At 41.8% G+C, this 17,578-nt stretch overlaps 1 protein-coding gene across 5 annotated transcripts; it reads right to left on the bottom strand.

Annotated features, from left to right (window-relative positions):
• Window positions 1–1,711: 1,711 nt before the first annotated feature.
• Window positions 1,712–17,299, bottom strand: LOC132907553 (voltage-dependent calcium channel subunit alpha-2/delta-3). Of its 5 annotated transcripts, none has more exons than XM_060960765.1 (25): window positions 16,778–17,299; window positions 15,777–15,934; window positions 14,564–14,645; window positions 14,215–14,325; window positions 13,932–14,151; window positions 13,678–13,809; window positions 12,978–13,580; window positions 12,438–12,574; window positions 12,257–12,337; window positions 9,335–9,415; window positions 9,167–9,241; window positions 9,044–9,058; window positions 8,847–8,954; window positions 8,698–8,769; window positions 8,261–8,402; window positions 7,945–8,166; window positions 7,788–7,881; window positions 7,080–7,112; window positions 6,454–6,558; window positions 6,138–6,250; window positions 5,698–5,834; window positions 5,406–5,575; window positions 5,076–5,281; window positions 4,696–4,990; window positions 1,712–4,403 (listed from the first exon to the last, which is right to left on the bottom strand). In XM_060960765.1, the coding sequence occupies exons 2-25, from the start codon at window positions 15,872–15,874 to the stop codon at window positions 4,109–4,111; spliced, it is 3,627 nt and encodes a 1,208-aa protein (XP_060816748.1). In that variant the 5' UTR covers window positions 15,875–15,934; window positions 16,778–17,299; the 3' UTR covers window positions 1,712–4,108. The 5 variants fall into 5 exon arrangements, with proteins under 5 accessions (XP_060816748.1, XP_060816746.1, XP_060816747.1 ...); XM_060960763.1 differs by having other exon boundaries at window positions 4,696–4,993; window positions 16,778–17,295; XM_060960764.1 differs by lacking the exon at window positions 16,778–17,299 and adding an exon at window positions 15,994–16,721 and having other exon boundaries at window positions 4,696–4,993.
• Between the last annotated feature and the right edge of the window lie 279 nt (window positions 17,300–17,578).

Here is a 17,578-nt window from a genome sequence, read left to right on the forward strand (position 1 = left end):
GTGTGATTTCGGCGTGGCAGTAAAAGTGTTAAAAGAACGAGTTCCCTTCGAACCGTTCCTTCTGGCGTCAAATCTCGATCAGAGAATTCTTCCCTACCTTGCCTGAACGACTCAATCAAGACCTGTGAACTTCTATCTGTTCCCTTTGACGATCCACCTACGAAACGAACCGAAATGAATCGACCGGAAAGAACGTCGCGAGAACGAGATGTTACGTAAGACGCTCTCCTTTTACCAACCTGGTAAAACGGTGACACATGGCGGCAAGCCGATAATTCCGGCCGATTAAGATGCACCATGCGGAGACGTGCTCGCACAATTCACGTAATTCGCGCAATTAACCCCTTAGAGCCGCATTCCCGGCCGTTCCTCGGCATCCGGTACGTCGTTCGTTCATCGTTGTTTCGTCGAGGAACGGGTTCATGAATGAACCCGGCCGTGGTTCGGCAAAAAGCCTGCTTCCCTCTTTCTTCCCTACGTCCCTCCTCTCCTTCTTCGTCTCACCGTCGCCCTGTTTCTCTCTTCACCGTGGGCAGAGACAGGCAGAGCGTAGAAACTGGTATCGGCACAATGCCGTCGGAATACGCTATTGGGCCGCCTCTATTCGTTCGGCCGCTATTTCAACCTGCGCCCGCGGCCAAAGGCAAGAAACAGACGCCACCGGAAATCATCATTCTCCTCGGGTAGGTTTAATCGAAGGGAAAACCGGAATACGCCGCAGCTTGACTGACAACAGGAGCAACCTGTCCGTGGTCGTTCGACCAGGATTCCGCGTGGATGATTTTTCTCCACTGCAGCGATCCTCGTTTCTCCGACAGACGCTTTTCTTCTTCTTCTTCTTCTCCTTCTTCATCTTCCTCGTCTATTCCTTTCCCGACGCGGATTAATTAGTCGCGTCGTTGCCGTAAACGAGCGTTCTTTCGATGAGCTCGAAACGCAACGTTGCGTCGCGCCGCCTCGTAACATCAAACGTTTTCCAATCCTGTTACTTTGTAATACGTAATTATACGACGACTCGTGCGTTTAGTACAGTTTTCGAAACCACGTTCATACGTATATCCTGATCCGATTCGCGTGGCGAACGTACACCGATATCCGGAGAACACGCGCGCCTCTAAGTTTCGTGAGATCGCGACACGACGATATGGTAGCAGGCACGTACACCAGCTGGTCCAACTTTTTGTCCAGGGTCGACAGCTGCGACGAAAACGAAAAATCCGAATTGGAATCAGCGAGAGCAAGAAACCTCGACCCCTTCGACCATCGAAGGGGATGTGCGTGGCTACGGGATCGTTCGTGGGCCAAACGCGTTTGTCGCGATAGCAGAACAGTCACCGTCGAATAGATCTGTAGATGTTGCGCGGTCCCAATCGCGTAGATACGATAGTTGGGCTACGAAAAAATTCAGAGTCGTTCGTTTAATTCCGTTACTTCTAGTCGCATCGACTAAACGGTATCGCGTTACGAATCGTCGTTACGTTTCCACTAACTTTCTTCTCTCTGGAATCCATTTCGCTCAGATTTCCGACTAATATCGCGTCAATCGAAATCGCCGACCAATCACAGCTTTTCGATCGAGTTTGCTCGGTGCAGTGTAGTCGTTTGCGATGTATTGGGTTGACAACTAAGTGAGTGCGGATATATCAATACCATCTATTGACAAAATCCGCAATCACTTAGTTGCTAACCTGAAAAAAGAGAAAGGCACGAGTTTATCTTGCATTTAACTTTTATTATATAATATTATGCCGTATTTCAGTTACATAATTTTAAGTATTCGATACCCTATTCGTCATATAGGCATACACGTACCTAAGAACATGTTCGGCACATATACACCTATATATGATGCACACACGTGGCGCATACCGCTGCGTGTTTGTTTTAATAATCGACTTTATTATCAATATACAAATAATGGAAGACATAGCAGCACCTAGAAGTGCTGTTCAAAAGACGACCTCTTACCTAAAACATTCGTAAATTTTATTGTTCTTTTTTCCGCGAGACTGTTGTAAACCCTCTCTCGATAGCTTCATCCTGTAATTCACGCTGTTGCCGCTGCAAACGAAGCGCGATATACTTCTAGCCGCAGATTCGTAAACAACGTACTAAATTATCGTAGGTAACCAAACTGCGAGATACGTAATGATAGAGTATTGTAATCTTTTTTTTTCTTTTTCTCTCAATTCGATTTAATTCACCTTTTTTATTTCGCATTTCACGTTTCGTTAGGCTATTACACGACGGATACGTCGTACGTAAAATTTTTGCGACACACCGTGATCTTGTTCGGATACGTGTATATGTACTTGCGCGCGGTAAAGAGACGTTACGTACACAAATATACGCAGCATGGTACACGGACGAATCCTCTTTTCCGTTCTCGTGTTCGTGCCTGTTAGGTCTGGAATCGCGCAAGTACATAGACGAGTATCTGGCCAGATGTACATTGTCGTCAAATTACCGACAACACGTAAGTATCGTTTAATGTCTTCGTACATTTGAAATTGATAGTTCTTTGTAAATATGTTACATTTTATGTTGCCTTATTTTTAATAAAAAGAAAGTGCTACGACACTTTACTTCCTAGTCGGTTCTTCGTTGCTCCAAGCTTCTCGCGCAATATTCCATTCGTGTTCGTCTTGTTTTTCGACTCTCGACGAACGTAGTCTATCGCGTTTACGCAGAATTACAAGCGGTAATTTGGAATGGAAAACGCGGAACGTTGTGCGACAACTTGTTGGCGTTGCGTTTAATAACCGCGCGACTTTAAAGAAAGGCGAAACGAGAGAAAAAAGGGATCGGTACTCGATCTAGTGTAAGTGCAAGCGTAATATCAAAGTCTAACGCTATGTAACGTACACGATACGACACGAGGTCGACGCTTTTGGCAATTACATTGAGAATTCAAGGGGAAATTTTGGTGTTTCCGACGAACATCGATATCGATTTGCCGCGATCGTGCGACCACAGCGTGTTCGTGAAATAGGAACGTTTCGATAAAATTTCTATTACCACCTTGAACGAAACAACACGCGCGCTCGGAGCATTAATAATTATAAAACTGACCACGCTTGTACTTGCGTGGGTGGTGCACACGTTACACGTGTGCTTCACGTGTAAATGATTATCAGCTGATACCATATACCGATCTCGGAAGGTATGGAAACAACGGTAACGCTACGTCTTCTTAGTCGAATCGAAATACAAAGAAATAGAACGTCTCGTTTGGCACGACAGGCTCGTCCAAACGATAAAAAACGATCGTGCTTCTTGCCGCGACTGTAATCGGATGTATGTATTACGAGATCTTAGATGTTTACGCATATTGTCGTTGCCACTCTGTTCGAACACGCATCGCGAGTACATGTGATTCTTATCGATTTGTTTTATATATTACGACTTAGATTCGACGTAATACGATTACGAAATATTACGATTAGGAAATATTCACAAATTTCTTCGCAACAGAATTTATAATGGGATATGTAATCATAGATCAACATTAATATTATGTATTTGGATATGTACATGTCTCTGTGCGCGTGCGCACGCATGCCTCAAAGGCGTGAGCATGTGTATGTATGTGATTGTTACGTACACATAGAGTGCATATGCACGTACGTGAATGCGTGTAAATTAACGTTCATACGTATACGTATCGTGTGTACGTATGTATATATGTATGTATGTATGTAAACATGTATATACACACACACGCACACATGCATAAGCACACACGCAACATATGCGTATATACATATATATGTAGTTTATGCGCGTACATTCATCTCGTTCTCTCACGCGCTCACGCACGAAGCTCGTATGCGCGCACCCACTAACTCGTGTATGAACGCGCATACGCATGCACTCGTTCGCTCACTCGTATGCACGTATTTATCAATTATATAGGTATTAAACCGATAAACTAGTATACCATTTTCATAACTGTTTCATAGAAACGGCAACGCTAAATTCATTTCAAAAACGTTAATTCACGAGTATCTGTGTGTCTCTGTCCGTCTGTCCGCTCTCTGTCTATCTGTCCATGTGTGTACGTGTAGATGTGCGTGCGTGTATACGTGTAAGATCAATTCGAACAAAGTCACGCGAATCGCGTCACGAGTGTGCTCGAAACAATCGCGATAACCAACGTGGAAAAGAAATGACAAGGACGACTCGCGCTACCACAAAACTTGATCTCCATCTCCTCCGGATGGTAGTTTATACATTTCGGAGGCCTACGACGATACAAACGTTCTCTTCTCGCGATACAAGCACCAGGCTCCGTCAGAGCCTCTATGGGCTCGATGCTCAATTGTTTACTCCCGCATGGACACAACGTGTCTACCACCAGCAGAATCAAATTCGTATGGCGAATCTTTTGTACGCTGAACGGCCTGCAAACATATATATATATCTTTGAATGCTGCGACAAAACGACGATAAGTCTACCTACTGTCAATTGAGGTTGTACTCCCGAAATTTGCTGGATATCGAAGGGAGGAGAGCGTAAGTCTGAGATACAAGATCTTCGTTTCGAGATTTTATATCTCGGATCTACCATCTCGCCCAACGATTTCTACCAAATATCGTCCGATCGATCGTCGGTGCCATTCGCAATAATATCCTCGATCGCGAATTATCTCGCTGCGAGTGGCTCCCGAACGAGAAATATACTTATACACCTACCTTTCGCAACCGGTGTCGTGACAGTTGGTTAACTTTCCTTTCAAAGGATTACTTTGACCGCTGGTATTCAATCTCTCGGGTTGTAGAATATAAAGATCCGTCTTCTTCTCGCAAGATCTCAAATTTCTCTGTGGATAATGGGCAGACGTAGCTCGCGTTGTCCCGGGAGAAACGGGGGTTGCGGCGGCAACTGCCGGAAGCCTTGGGAACGCTTCTTCGTTTCCCTCCGTTGTTTCGTCGATCGAGTCTCTACTTATCACGAACGGATCGAACTCGTGAACTTCTCCCATCGAGTCTTCTGAAAGTAATTTACGTTCGAGAACTAAGAAATTCGCCTCTTTTCTCTTCGGCCATAGCGTTCTTTCGACCGAGTGTCTTACCATCGAGTGCCCTCACGGATTCGCCAGCGAACGCGAAAGCAACTTGCCATAAATTTTGAAAATTAAAGCCGAACGCCATGCTCCACAGAAAATTTCCCAGTATCGCGATCGTCGTCATGATGGATCCGCAGAAAGTCCTCGGTGCGGCCGATTGATGAGATTCTTGCGGACTACAAGTGCCCTGGTAATCGGTCACCGTTACTTTCCTGAAATCGACAAACCAAATTAACTCGAAGCCTGAAAACGTACGAGCCTAAAGGCATAGAGTTCTTCTCCTTTCTTCGACGCTTTCTTCTATTTCAAAGTATTACCGCGCTTCAAGATTTTTACCTATAAATCCTGTCCTGAACCAGAGAATCCATTATAGTACCGTCGATTTCGCCGAAGAATTTCCCAGTATGCTCGTGTCGCTCGCTGATTATAATGAAACCGTTATTGTCTAAGATGTAGCAGTCTAATGCTTCGGAAGCGCAGTTCTTCTTGCAGCTCGTACCACTGCACTGAAAAGTAGAAGAAAATCGTCGTTAAACGAGTTGCGAATTTGCCTTCGTTCTTCGGTTCGATCAATATTCCAGGAAGGAAAGCAAAAAGAACGAGTAACTGATATTTCGTACAAATTTACCGTCGAAGTAATGTTGACGAAACGAGAGGCCAGTGAAGAATGTTGGAACTGTAAACCTACGACCGCTGCTGGTGCTCTATGTCCCGTCCCGATGAAAACCGCGTGAGTGGCCGTGACCAGTGGATTGGGGCTGTCGGCTAATTTGCAATTTCGTTAAATTTACTATACGAACGATGTTAAGAAACGACAACGGAAGAGAGAAAGAAAAATCGGTATAGCATAATGTTCGAGCGTTAACCATTTGCGATCGAACGTGGCCACAGTGGCGATATTTAAAATTTTCTCTTCAAACAGCAAACGTCGATTGCTCCGATTACAATAGTTCGCTTACAATAGTGGCAATGCCGCGAAGAAAATACGTCGATCGCGAATGCTCAACTATACGCGTATTATTCGATCCGTGGAAAGTGGAAAGCCGCAAGAGCGCAAGTACTACTTACCGGCGTCAAAAGGCACGCTGAAAACGAAACTTTCCGGTTCTATATAGTGTTGGTCGACGGCGCGTTTATACCATGAAGAATCTATAGCTCTTGCATACTCTTCAGCGAACGGGCTAAATAAACAACAAAATTTTCGTCACGATTACCAAACGTTTTATCGTAAAGTTGATCCGAAGAAATTTCTACCGCGATCAGACTCTAATACGTTGATGTTTATGTTACAAAGACAAACGTGTACGCGTTTCAGAAGAGACGGCAAAAATTCGTATGAGATTTAGAAAACGGAATTAAACGACAATGAGTGGTTGACATTTACGGTTCGTTCGTGATTTCTTCAGTTTGTTGATGCTCGTGCCAACGAAATAGGCCGCTTTTCGTTGCGATGAAACTCCTTGTTACACCGAATGTGCCTTTTCCTTGACTGCAAACACGAACGTAGTTATATGGAACGTAATAAAATAAGTAAGAGACGGCGTAATAAAAGTATAAGAGAGCACAAAACATCGTTGTTTTCATATTCGATAACGAATATGAATAATTACCGCGTAGCAAAATCGATACATAGAATACGTACTTTGCAGAATAAAGTTCAAGTACGATCAAACCTATTCATTCTCTGATTTCCGTTAATGTTGCTTAGAACATGGAATGTGCACGATACAACTTCGCGATTTCGTATGTTCTTGAAAAGTAGTAAATCTCGATGCGGTACTTTTACAGTCGTCGAGGAGCGAGGAACTTTGTACGATTCATACGATTTGATTAATCGTTAAGAAAAAGTCAAGAGAGATACGAAAATATAACGACGAAAGGGATATCGGATCATCAGGAATGTTCTCGCAGGTATCGTAAAACGAACGATCAATACGACATTTAGGAAACGATCACCGTGCAATATATCGACGAGTGCGCTTATACAAATAATTGTGCATAATGGATTACCTGTGCAGTAGAGCCATCAGTATGGCAATAGGGCTAGCGGTGGAGACACACAATATAAAATGTAATAAAAATATGCGATAAAAGGTAGCATTGTAAATGAAAAAGATTAGCCGTTGCGCATAGTACGTGTCGCGTTTGAACGAACGACGTTACTATAGTATACATATATAATGTGTAATATGTACATAAATACACAGATACTTTTCTAATCTTACTTGATCGAAGCGATTGTAAGAAAGAAATTATGACAAGTGGAACAGTTAAGAACGATCAAAGTTATTTTGTTTTTCTTTTTTACTCTTCTTGCACGTTTTCCAGCTCTTTCTCTCTGATTTCACATCGTTGCGCTGCCTTTTCCTTTTCGTTTCTCCTTAATCCGGCTCTCGTTTCCTTGCCATCCCCTTTTCGTCGCAAAAACAGGTCCCTCGTACCTTGAACAGCGTTCTCAACAACGCAGTCCCTTTTCATTATCGTTCAACGACGCATCTCGTTCGCAACACGACTATGCGAGTCAACGGCGAGAGGGGGAGAAAGTAGAGTAGGCAGCGATTTTACGATATCAAATAAGATATGTTATTCGATAATCGGTGCGTGAAAAAAAAACCGCGTGCTTGCTTGTGCATTGCAGTGCGTTGTCAATATTTCCACTATAAGTGTCCGCGCATGGAGGACATGCATCCGCGAGTTCCGCTCACGCGACCCACTTACCTTTGATTTTCCTCTTTGTGCATCGCACCTCTTTTGTCGAAACCGTCGGTGACCAACGCATCCAACACGAGGGACTGCACTAACGTTTTATCACCTACGGAGTAAAACCAACGGTGAGTAAAAGGTAACGAGCCATTTATTCGTTGCTACCACTTACAATAATAAGCATCTTTGTCGGGCTTGCTCGCTTGTTTATGATGCGAGCTCGGACTCCTTGGTCTCAAGGACATCCATTTCCACCCCGGACTTTGCGTTCGTGCCAAAAAATGGAGAACGCGTTCTTCGGGGGTAGGAAACCACTTATCGGAAGCCGAACTATATTCACAGTACACCCAATCGGGATGCACCTTCCAATTGTTCCCCTTGAAATAGTCGGTTACTGAAAACGCGAGACGTACGAAATTATAGAAATTACTTAATTTTATTTATTGCTTCGTTTTCTATCGAAGACATATTGCTGCTAATTCGCTTACCGTTTATTATCGCACGTTTGATCTCTTGTTCGGCCTTCAATTGAAACATACCATAATTTTCGGGCAATGCCAGCCCCAATGAAAACGGAGTTCCTTCTATCGGTGTATAAAAATAATTGTGACGTCTAATGGTAACTCGTCTCTGTATGTATATGCATGAGCGCGTACCGGAAAAATAACAAAATGCCTATGTTAAATAACGCAACGATAGGAGACCTTCTACATGTACGAGGATAAGGTTCGAGTTTAAATATGCATGTACACGAGTGGAGGTAGCTACTGCCTCTTACCGTACTTGTCGGTATATGTACATTTTCAAAATCAGAACTTTTCTTCGACGTATGGCAAAATAGACGCGTACAAAATCGATTCGAGCGTTGACAGACGTGTAAGAAGCAGCATGTAAACATCGTTTCCAACATCGTTCTTTCACTTACCATATTGTCGTAATGAATTTTGATCGCGAAACTAGTTTCCCCTTCTTTTTGATCAATCATGTCGTGCCTCAACTGTATAACGACATACCAGAATAAAGAAAGAGAAGGTCGATAATATTATTATCAGGTAATTTATTAGGAATACTTACATCGAGCAGAAGGGAATTATTCAACGGGTGCAACGGCCCATCGTACTCGGCAAGTTCGACTTCCGACAAATCTACGTTGATATACGTGGGTTTTAACGTTTCCTCGTACTGCAACGAAACGAGAGCAACGGAAATTTTGCAACTGGCAAACGTTAATTTTTGTACTATGCTACGATCTGTGTATTTGATTTGCTTACGTCTACGTTTCCTGGCTGCGTAAATAAAAACAAATAATGCGATGTCAGTGAACATTAAGGCTATGAGTCAACAGCAATTAGATTAATTTCCTCTATAAAGCATTCCACGAAATCATTGCTCACCAATGGTCGTAAATCCGGATGATACAAAACGCGTCCGTTATTGTCGACGATAAAAGAATATGCGTTGACACCCAACTACAAATTCGAAAAATAATCTGCGATTAATCCGAATAATCTGCTTTCCATTGCGCGTGGACGTTACGTATTCGCATAACCGATTTTATCTACCTTATAAGGTGAAACCAACTTCTGTATCTCTTCTATAGGTACATCCGTGCCGACGATACCCAATAAGTTAGCCGTTTTCATCTGCAACAGATACATAATAATATATATATATGTCGCGTTAACATTATGATTAGAGTTAGGGGCGTGTAATGAATATTCTCTGGAATTAGCCATCGTTGTTACGTAATCGAGAAGATATCTACTAGTACAAAGATGATCGCTACAGAATTTGACAAGTAACCGTGGTAACTAGATACTCGAGATACTAATGACAATGGTCCTAGGTTCAACAACGAATCCGCGTTCAACGGGATAACGAATGTACTTTCTTCCAAAGTCTAAGTCGTAAAGACGTTGTTTTACTCGCCGACGAGATCACGCGAGAATGTACCTCTCCGTTACAGCGATGCTGCAGAGGAAAACTGTGATGGGGTGTGTCTCGGGACACGAGATCATCGGATTCGTCGAGGACAAACCTCGTTCAGAAAGTGAGGGAAATGGACGTTGCTGTTAATCGGTTAATTTCTATGTTGGTGCTTAGAAAAGGATGCTAGCCGCCCTTGAGAGAAAGTTGCTAGCGGGAAGCGTCGTACGCGAGGAAAGCGGATCTCCCGTATCTTCCCGTAGAAGGTGACACATTTAAGGACTATTAGGATAAAGACTGTCTGTCAGTTTGAAGGAACTTAGTTAACTAAATCCTAAGATTCATAGCGGGTACTCAGGCTAGCTGAACATATACCGCGAATGATACATCGACATCTGGCGATCATCTTGCCCGAAGAATAGGGTCTGTGCGGCCTCATTTATAAATTAATAAAAAAAAACTTCCCGAGATATTTAATCAAAATAATATGGGACATGATTACAAACAGAACATTCCTAATGACCGAGGGCTCCCATACATCGAACAAAGAATTCACCATAAAAAACGGACTCCAACAAGGAACTGTAAACTCCCCGCTACTCTTCAACATATACAACAGTGACATATTAAACCTGTTCGACATGAACAAATCTACCCACAAACGCTCCATAGCCTTCGCAGACGACCTAATCATCTACGTAACAGGCCGCAAAACTAAAACAATAAACACAGACCTCCAAGAACTATTCGACAAAATCAATGATTACTACCACACATGGAAACTAAGAATTAACGCAAACAAATGCGAAAGCATACTGTTCAAACCCAAAACCAGCGAAATCGGCCCAGCAGAAAGAAAACACTGCAAAAATTTCCAATTAAAAGAAAAGTCATCCGAAGAGACAATCATACCACACAAAAACTGCGTAAAGTACCTAGGCATAAACATAGATGACAAACTAAATTACAAACAACACATAGAAACCCAACTCGCCAAGGCCAATAAAGCATTCTGGAGATCAAAGAGACTATTTTACTCGAAACAGCTCAAGAATAATGTAAAAACATTATGCTACCAAGCTCTAATTAGACCAATTATAACATACGGTTGCCCAATCTGGTACAACATACCAGCATCGCTAATGGAGAGAATCCGCGTTTTCGAAAGAAAATGCATTAGAGCTTGCCAAAATGCGTACAGATCCGAACAGAGCGGATACAAAAAATATATAAAAAACAAAAAAATCTACGACCTAGCCAACATTCACCGCATTGACTGTCACATACTAAAACTAGCAAGAAATCATTTCGCACAAGCGTCAAAAATAAAAGAAAACAGCCTAATCTTCAGCGGCTTATACCCAAACGTACAATATTACAAAAACACAATGAAAACAGGCTACATCCCCCCAGAAGCGTTCCTATACCTAGACGAAAAAAATTACCTCCAAGACCAAAACAATATCCCGATAATTTTCCACATAAAAAGAAAAATAGGGATAAAAACGATACTCTACGAGGAAAACCTAAACGGACTGACTGCAGACACCAGGTGGAGGTACAACATGGCCCTCCCCCAAAAAGACACTAAAGACAAACACAGAAGAAACACAAAAAAATATTGGTGGATTCCAAACCCATAAGAAAATATAAGTGAAAACTACCAATTTGACAAAAAAAAAAAAAAACTATTACTACCACCGTATAACCTAGATGTAAGTACTGTAAATATGTAAATACTATAATCATTGTAAATAATATAATTTAACACCCCCCTCCCCTTCCCACTCATCCCCCCCCCCAAAATCCCACAACGCATAAAAGTAATACACCGAGGAGTCCTGTTTTGCGGCCAAGTTTCAGGACAAAATACAACACACACAAGAATACACAAAAATCAGCACCAATGCGACTTAAACCCAAAAAAACAAAAAAATAAACGCAAAAACCTAAAACCCACGACACATATTAGACCATGGCTACGTCGTACCGACGCGTATCGGTACTTTTGCCTAATCCACCCTACAACCGAAATTCATTGTTTATTGTGAATAACATACACATGTAATACTCATCTTCTTGGACAATAAACGTTATAAAAAAAAAAAAAAAATAGGGTCTGTGCGTGGCGCGCCACGGGGCAGAAACCACTGGAATGTTTACTGTCGAGTGCCGCTACAACTATTCTTTTTAAGGAGAGCTATACAATTACTCTATACCTCTATTAGGTATAAACGTTCATCCCGTGATCGCGGCTACGTTCGGCGACTAGTTGTCGCCTTGAGCCCAAGCTCATTGTCGCAAATCGCGAACAATTATAATCGGTTTAATTCACAAAGATTTATAAGGATTAAGAATTTATAAAGATCAGTTTAATTTATAAAGACAGTATTGGGAAATTTTCTAAAGAATTCCAAGGGGAAGGCCCGGTGTCCTTTCATCTCCGACATATACATATATATATGTTTATGATAAGCTTTAATATATTTCAAACTAAACAAATGAAATCACCGTTACAAACAGTGACAAGATTCTAAATTTTGATGAAAACATATTACCGTATAATTCCGACGATCTAAAATAGGCGCGGTGACTGACATCATTAACTGGCCAATGTGTTCTTTACCATATCTACCGCTCTGAAACAGAAACACGGGAGAAGACAACTCCGCGTACAGCAGATCACGTTTGGGTATAAGACAGATATAAAATAAAAGCGAAGGTTTTCAATTTGCTCACCTTTCCGCCAACGTAAGCTGGACTCCAATGAATAGGGTGTTCGTGTTGGTAGAGCACCATAGGTCGTGCGAGCACTTTTATATATTCGAAAACTTTACTTCTAATGTCTTCCAGTTCAGTGATCCTCGCGTAGAATCCTGCATAATAGAAGAAATGGAAACACGAATAACACGTAGTGTAATTACGTAAAGGCATAGTACAATAAACAACTATGATTTACCGAATGAACTTGATAAATACAGTGGAATTACGTTTGTACGAACTGCATTTATTCGAACTAACAATTAAATGAATTCTTACTAGTTTTAACACTAAGTCTCGCTATATGGACGGAAAATTATAGATGTAGCGAGGAGAATCAGTGGAATCCTATCATACGAAGTTCAATCAGGTACGTAATCTATTCGCGTTCCGACAAGTTCATAGGAATTGAGTTTTACTTGATGCTACTGTAGTATCGAGCATCGTCGATAAAACTTAAAAAACGAAAAAGGAAAATAAAAAGAGGCAAACAAGAGGAAAGGAACAGCGAATACGTACCTTTGTTCGAGCATGCCACGTTGTGTAATTCCGGACTTTTGTCACCGCCAATTAGATACGTAAAAATACGAATAGGCATGTGAGGCGAATTGTATCGTTTTATCACCTCTGTAGGTAGGCCAGCGTTATCCGTAGTAATTAACATGATCGCTTGATTGCACTGACTCCCTTGTACCGTTTTGTTATATTTATGAAGAATCTCAAACGCGGTGCCAAGAGCAGCCGATATATTTTTTGGCATTTCCTCGTGCTTCATAGAACTCGTTGCTATTTTCAATTCTTGGATATTTTCAGGTGACGCTTGAACCAAACTGTCTTTGAAGCATTGTACGATCTCTTCCGCGGTATCTCCGTAACGATAAACGTTAACGTAATCGTTGGGACCCAAGGTATCGAGTATAGTTTTAACGGTAGTTACGGCCAAACGCTTATTCCTCTCTGAGGCGTAGCAGTCGATATCGACCAATATCGCCAGGTCCTTCGGACTATTCGCGGCTCCAACGAACCAGTTAGAAATTCGGAAATCGTACACGTCTCGAACGACTCGATTCGCGCTTTTACCAGTGCTGAAACTTCGTTCCTCGATAGGCGGCCAAGAAATTGCTGGAACAAGTAAACGATTATCGTTACGGAGGAGAGAAGTTTTAGTGAGACGAAACAAATTATAAGAAATCGATAATGCGTGTGGGAAAAACCGTACCAGGAAAACGTCTTAAGAATCCCGAAGTCGCTCCGTAATATTGCCAGGAAAGCGAAGAATCGCTCTCATAATTATTAACAAACAACAAATCCAAATATTGACTCCATTGGATACCAGCGGCTACTTCGCGATCTGCGGAGAAAGCAAATTTAAAATCTCATCGAAGGAATAATAGCGTAAGAATATCATCTAATTAGATCGTTTGGTCGCGTTCCTATCAAGGTCATGATCCTGCGGTTTTTAAGTATACCTACCAATTTCTTTTACTCCAGCAGGTAATAAAACGGCCGAAAAAGTAATGTTCACAGCTAAGTGATCGAAGTGTCGATTAGTGGAGAGCAAAGGCTCTTGTCCCGTTCCCGACATTTTTCCGTCTGAAGCAACGTCGAAACGCTGAGAAGGATAATATTTCGGCACTACGTTCCCGTCTCTCGGTGCCGACACAGCTGCCTGTTCGGCACTCTCTACCAACCTCTGTAAACGTTCGTTAACGATATACAATGGTCTTTTCGTTTTTTGTAATACAATCATCCTTACCATAACGGCGTTCATTTTAAAGTCCAACATGTTTTTTACTTCCGTGGCTATGTCTCGGACAACGACCAGTCCATCCTTTTTCTCAACTTGCGCTTCCATATCGTGATATTTCTGAAACGAAAGTGCGACAGGCCAAGTTTTCCACGTGTACCGTACTATCCTTACAAATTATACCTTTTAATCTGACATATGAAAATACTATTACCTATAAATTACGTTCAGATATATCACGGCAATTGCATAGTTAACCTTTATTCGAATGAAATTCGTGTCACTTCGCTATTTCAAAACCTTTCTACTCTTCTAGGCCTGCTACTTAAAAATTAAAAAAGAATGATCGGTTGCTTACCCTTTGTATTTCGCTCATTTTCGTAACTTGTTTGCCAAACTCCCATAAATCAACACCAAATTTTAAGGCCCAGTTTTTTACTCTGCAATACGACAAAGATAACGTTAAGAGAACTGGGATCTATAGCGAAACACGTTTCGTGTATTTTGATCTCGATTCTGTAAATATTCGAATCGTTAAAGTACGTTAGTTCACGGTATTGTTAACATTATCGAGTTCTTTTATTTATTTCTCGATTTTTTTTTTTCGTTTGTTCGCCGATTTGCGAACTAACGGCGAGGAATAGGCAAGAAACAAAAGATTAGAAACGGTTGATATCGGAGAAGTGAATTTGACCGTTCAAATTATGAAACTCGATATCGAGATAAGAAATCGTAAATATGTCACTAAACGAATAAGGAAGATATCGAGACAAATATCGTTATATCGATTGTTAATTGCGCCTTAATTTAGGGAAAATGTCGTATAACGATGAAGTTACACGCTACTTAACGGTTCGGTTTGAACCGAAATCGACGATTGTTCTGCTCGCCAACTTCCACATATACATACATCGCATAGCTTTACGTGTAAATGAGCACCATTGATGCATTTGTATGTATGTACGTACTTACGTACATGCTCACGTGCGCACGCACGTAGGTCGTACGCATACACGCCGATTCTGATCCTCGTTAATCGACTGTGTACGCGTAACTCTACACGCGCCTGCGTTCTTTCCAATTTTCGTTGCTTTCCTTCGAGAATCATTGAAAGTACTATGCTGTTTGTCTTTTAATGCAGTCAGATATATATAAGGAAATACATATTTGTACTATCGCGCTGTGACGTATTAGGTTTCGGCATCTTTCGTGTCTCCTTTATCCCTCTCCCCTCTACCACAGTAGACAAAAATATAAATATTTTTCACATAAAAAGAGAAGTAGAATACAATTACAGCTTCGATTGTCTTTAATTTTCAACTTGTGTCAGAGTCGAACCGATTACCACGCTGTCAATGATACGTTTTGATACGTTTAACATCGCATGTGGATATACACCTTTCTTAAAACATCCACGCCCTTCCATTTATAATATTCTATATTCGCCTTGCTTTGTTAATCCCATTAATCCCTTATAAATTGAGTCATCGTTTTATCATTTCCCTTTTACTTGCTAAATACACGTGTAAACCGAAACGATATATGACAGAAAAAAAGCTATAGATCCTTACTCGTTATGAGGTATATCCTCTTCTTGCTGATAACTTGATTTTATCCATAACAGTAACAACACTCCACAGTGCACCAATTTTTCCACGGACAGAAACATTATTTCGATGCTATCGATGAGCAGCCGAATACGAATAAACGATGAAACGAACGAACCAATCTTTTAAAAAAAACGCATACGTTAATTCGAAGTAACCTCTCGAAAAGAATTAGTCTTACCGCTCCCTCGTAGTAGCGATCGATCGGCCGGAACACGCGAGTCAGCGTTACGTGCGTAAATTTACCGTTTCGACGGAATCTTGTTTATCCATATACATCTACATACGTTTGATAGAAAGCACAACTTTGTAACGCTTATATACGCTAGTACGTAGAAGCTTCTATGTATGATTCTTCGCCTTCTTTCATCTTCTTCTTTAAACGTACTCTTCGCACCTGACGATCGAAACTACGCTAATCGTATAGCCGTCGAACGTAAAAAACTCCTTTCATTTCACTACGCACGTTTTCGATGTTTCATTGCGACGAACGTTTGTACGTATTTGTGCGTCTGGCATTGTTCGCTCGGACTTTGCTCGTTTATATATTTCGATTCCGAATCAAATCATTGTTTTCTTTTTTTTTTTTTTTTTTTTTAAATGCGTCGCCGATGAAAGTGTCACTATCGATGATAACGATACGACAATGACGACACAATGCAACCAGAATGGTAACGACGTCTACGACGACGATAACGACGACGACGACAACGACGACGATGTATAGGGAAAGGTTCGTAAAAACTAGCCAATCAAAGCAAGTTCAACAACACGTAATTCACCTCCAACGCGCAGTTTTTCGTCGTAAACATTTTTCAGAACATATTACGAACCTCTCTAACGATCGAATCATCTCAAAAATAAAAGCGTCTTCGACGTACGCGCGTATGAACACCCGATCGACCGATCGCCCGAAGGACCGAACGACTAACCAACCAAGAGAGAAACGAAAAAAACGATCCTACGTCAAATCACCCCCCAGACAGTAAGTCGGTGTTCTTCTTTATTATCGTATCCTTTCCAAGCGAACGTATATTTTTCTTTTCACGAATAAATTAGACATCGTTCGATGCGCTGTCGACACGATTCGTTTTGTGAGATTCACGATTGCACCACCGATTACCGCCTTGTCGCGCGATCTCTCAAGTATGTTCACACCGTAACGCGCAGAGAACCCGAAAGAATGAAGGACGAGGGTGGGACAAGGGAGTAGTTGTAGGGAGAAAGAGAGAGAGAGAGAGGAAGGGAGAGACCAAAAGGGGTGGGATACGAAGCAAAGAAGGGGAATGCGGAGGAGATAGAAGAAAGAAAAAAATGACAGAAAAATCGAGTATTTGCACGCGTTACGCGCACACTGAAAAATACAATACGCAAAAATACAATATACAGCGAAAATACAGGTTCTTTCCCGGTGAAAAATAACTATATTACACGAGATGACTCCGTTTCGATAACACTTCCTCATGAAAATCGGACAAAGATGGTGTACGAGTCGCTTTATGCTCGAACGAAAGGTGGCTGGCTGGTTGTCTAGCGCGCGCGCATTACTCTTACTACGGTACTACGTTAGACTCGGGCGTTTTAGGAGTAACGTTATTCTACTGGTGCGAGCGCGTGCTCGCAACCACCCCTGAAAACAGGAATGACGGCAGTCGGCGAATATCAGCTAATGGTAATGGTAGTAGTGTTGTTGGTGACATTGGCACCAGCGGGGATGATGCTAGTGGTGCGTGGTAGGGATGACGATAGCGATGGAGGCTGCAGCG

Source organism: Bombus pascuorum, chromosome 5, assembly GCF_905332965.1.
Source record: "Bombus pascuorum chromosome 5, iyBomPasc1.1, whole genome shotgun sequence".
Lineage (NCBI taxonomy): Eukaryota > Metazoa > Arthropoda > Insecta > Hymenoptera > Apidae > Bombus > Bombus pascuorum.

What these genes read in the sequence shown, in the direction of transcription:
- LOC132907553 (XM_060960763.1), bottom strand. Translation starts at nt 15,874, where the DNA reads ATGTTTCTGTCCGTGGAAAAATTGGTGCACTGTGGAGTGTTGTTACTG. An exon ending in TGCTGGAGTAAAAGAAATTG is followed by an intron (nt 13,810 to 13,931) that starts GTAGGTATACTT and finishes CTTTCTCCGCAG; the next exon opens with ATCGCGAAGTAGCCGCTGGT. An exon ending in CGACAAAGATGCTTATTATT is followed by an intron (nt 7,882 to 7,944) that starts GTAAGTGGTAGC and finishes TTTACTCCGTAG; the next exon opens with GTGATAAAACGTTAGTGCAG.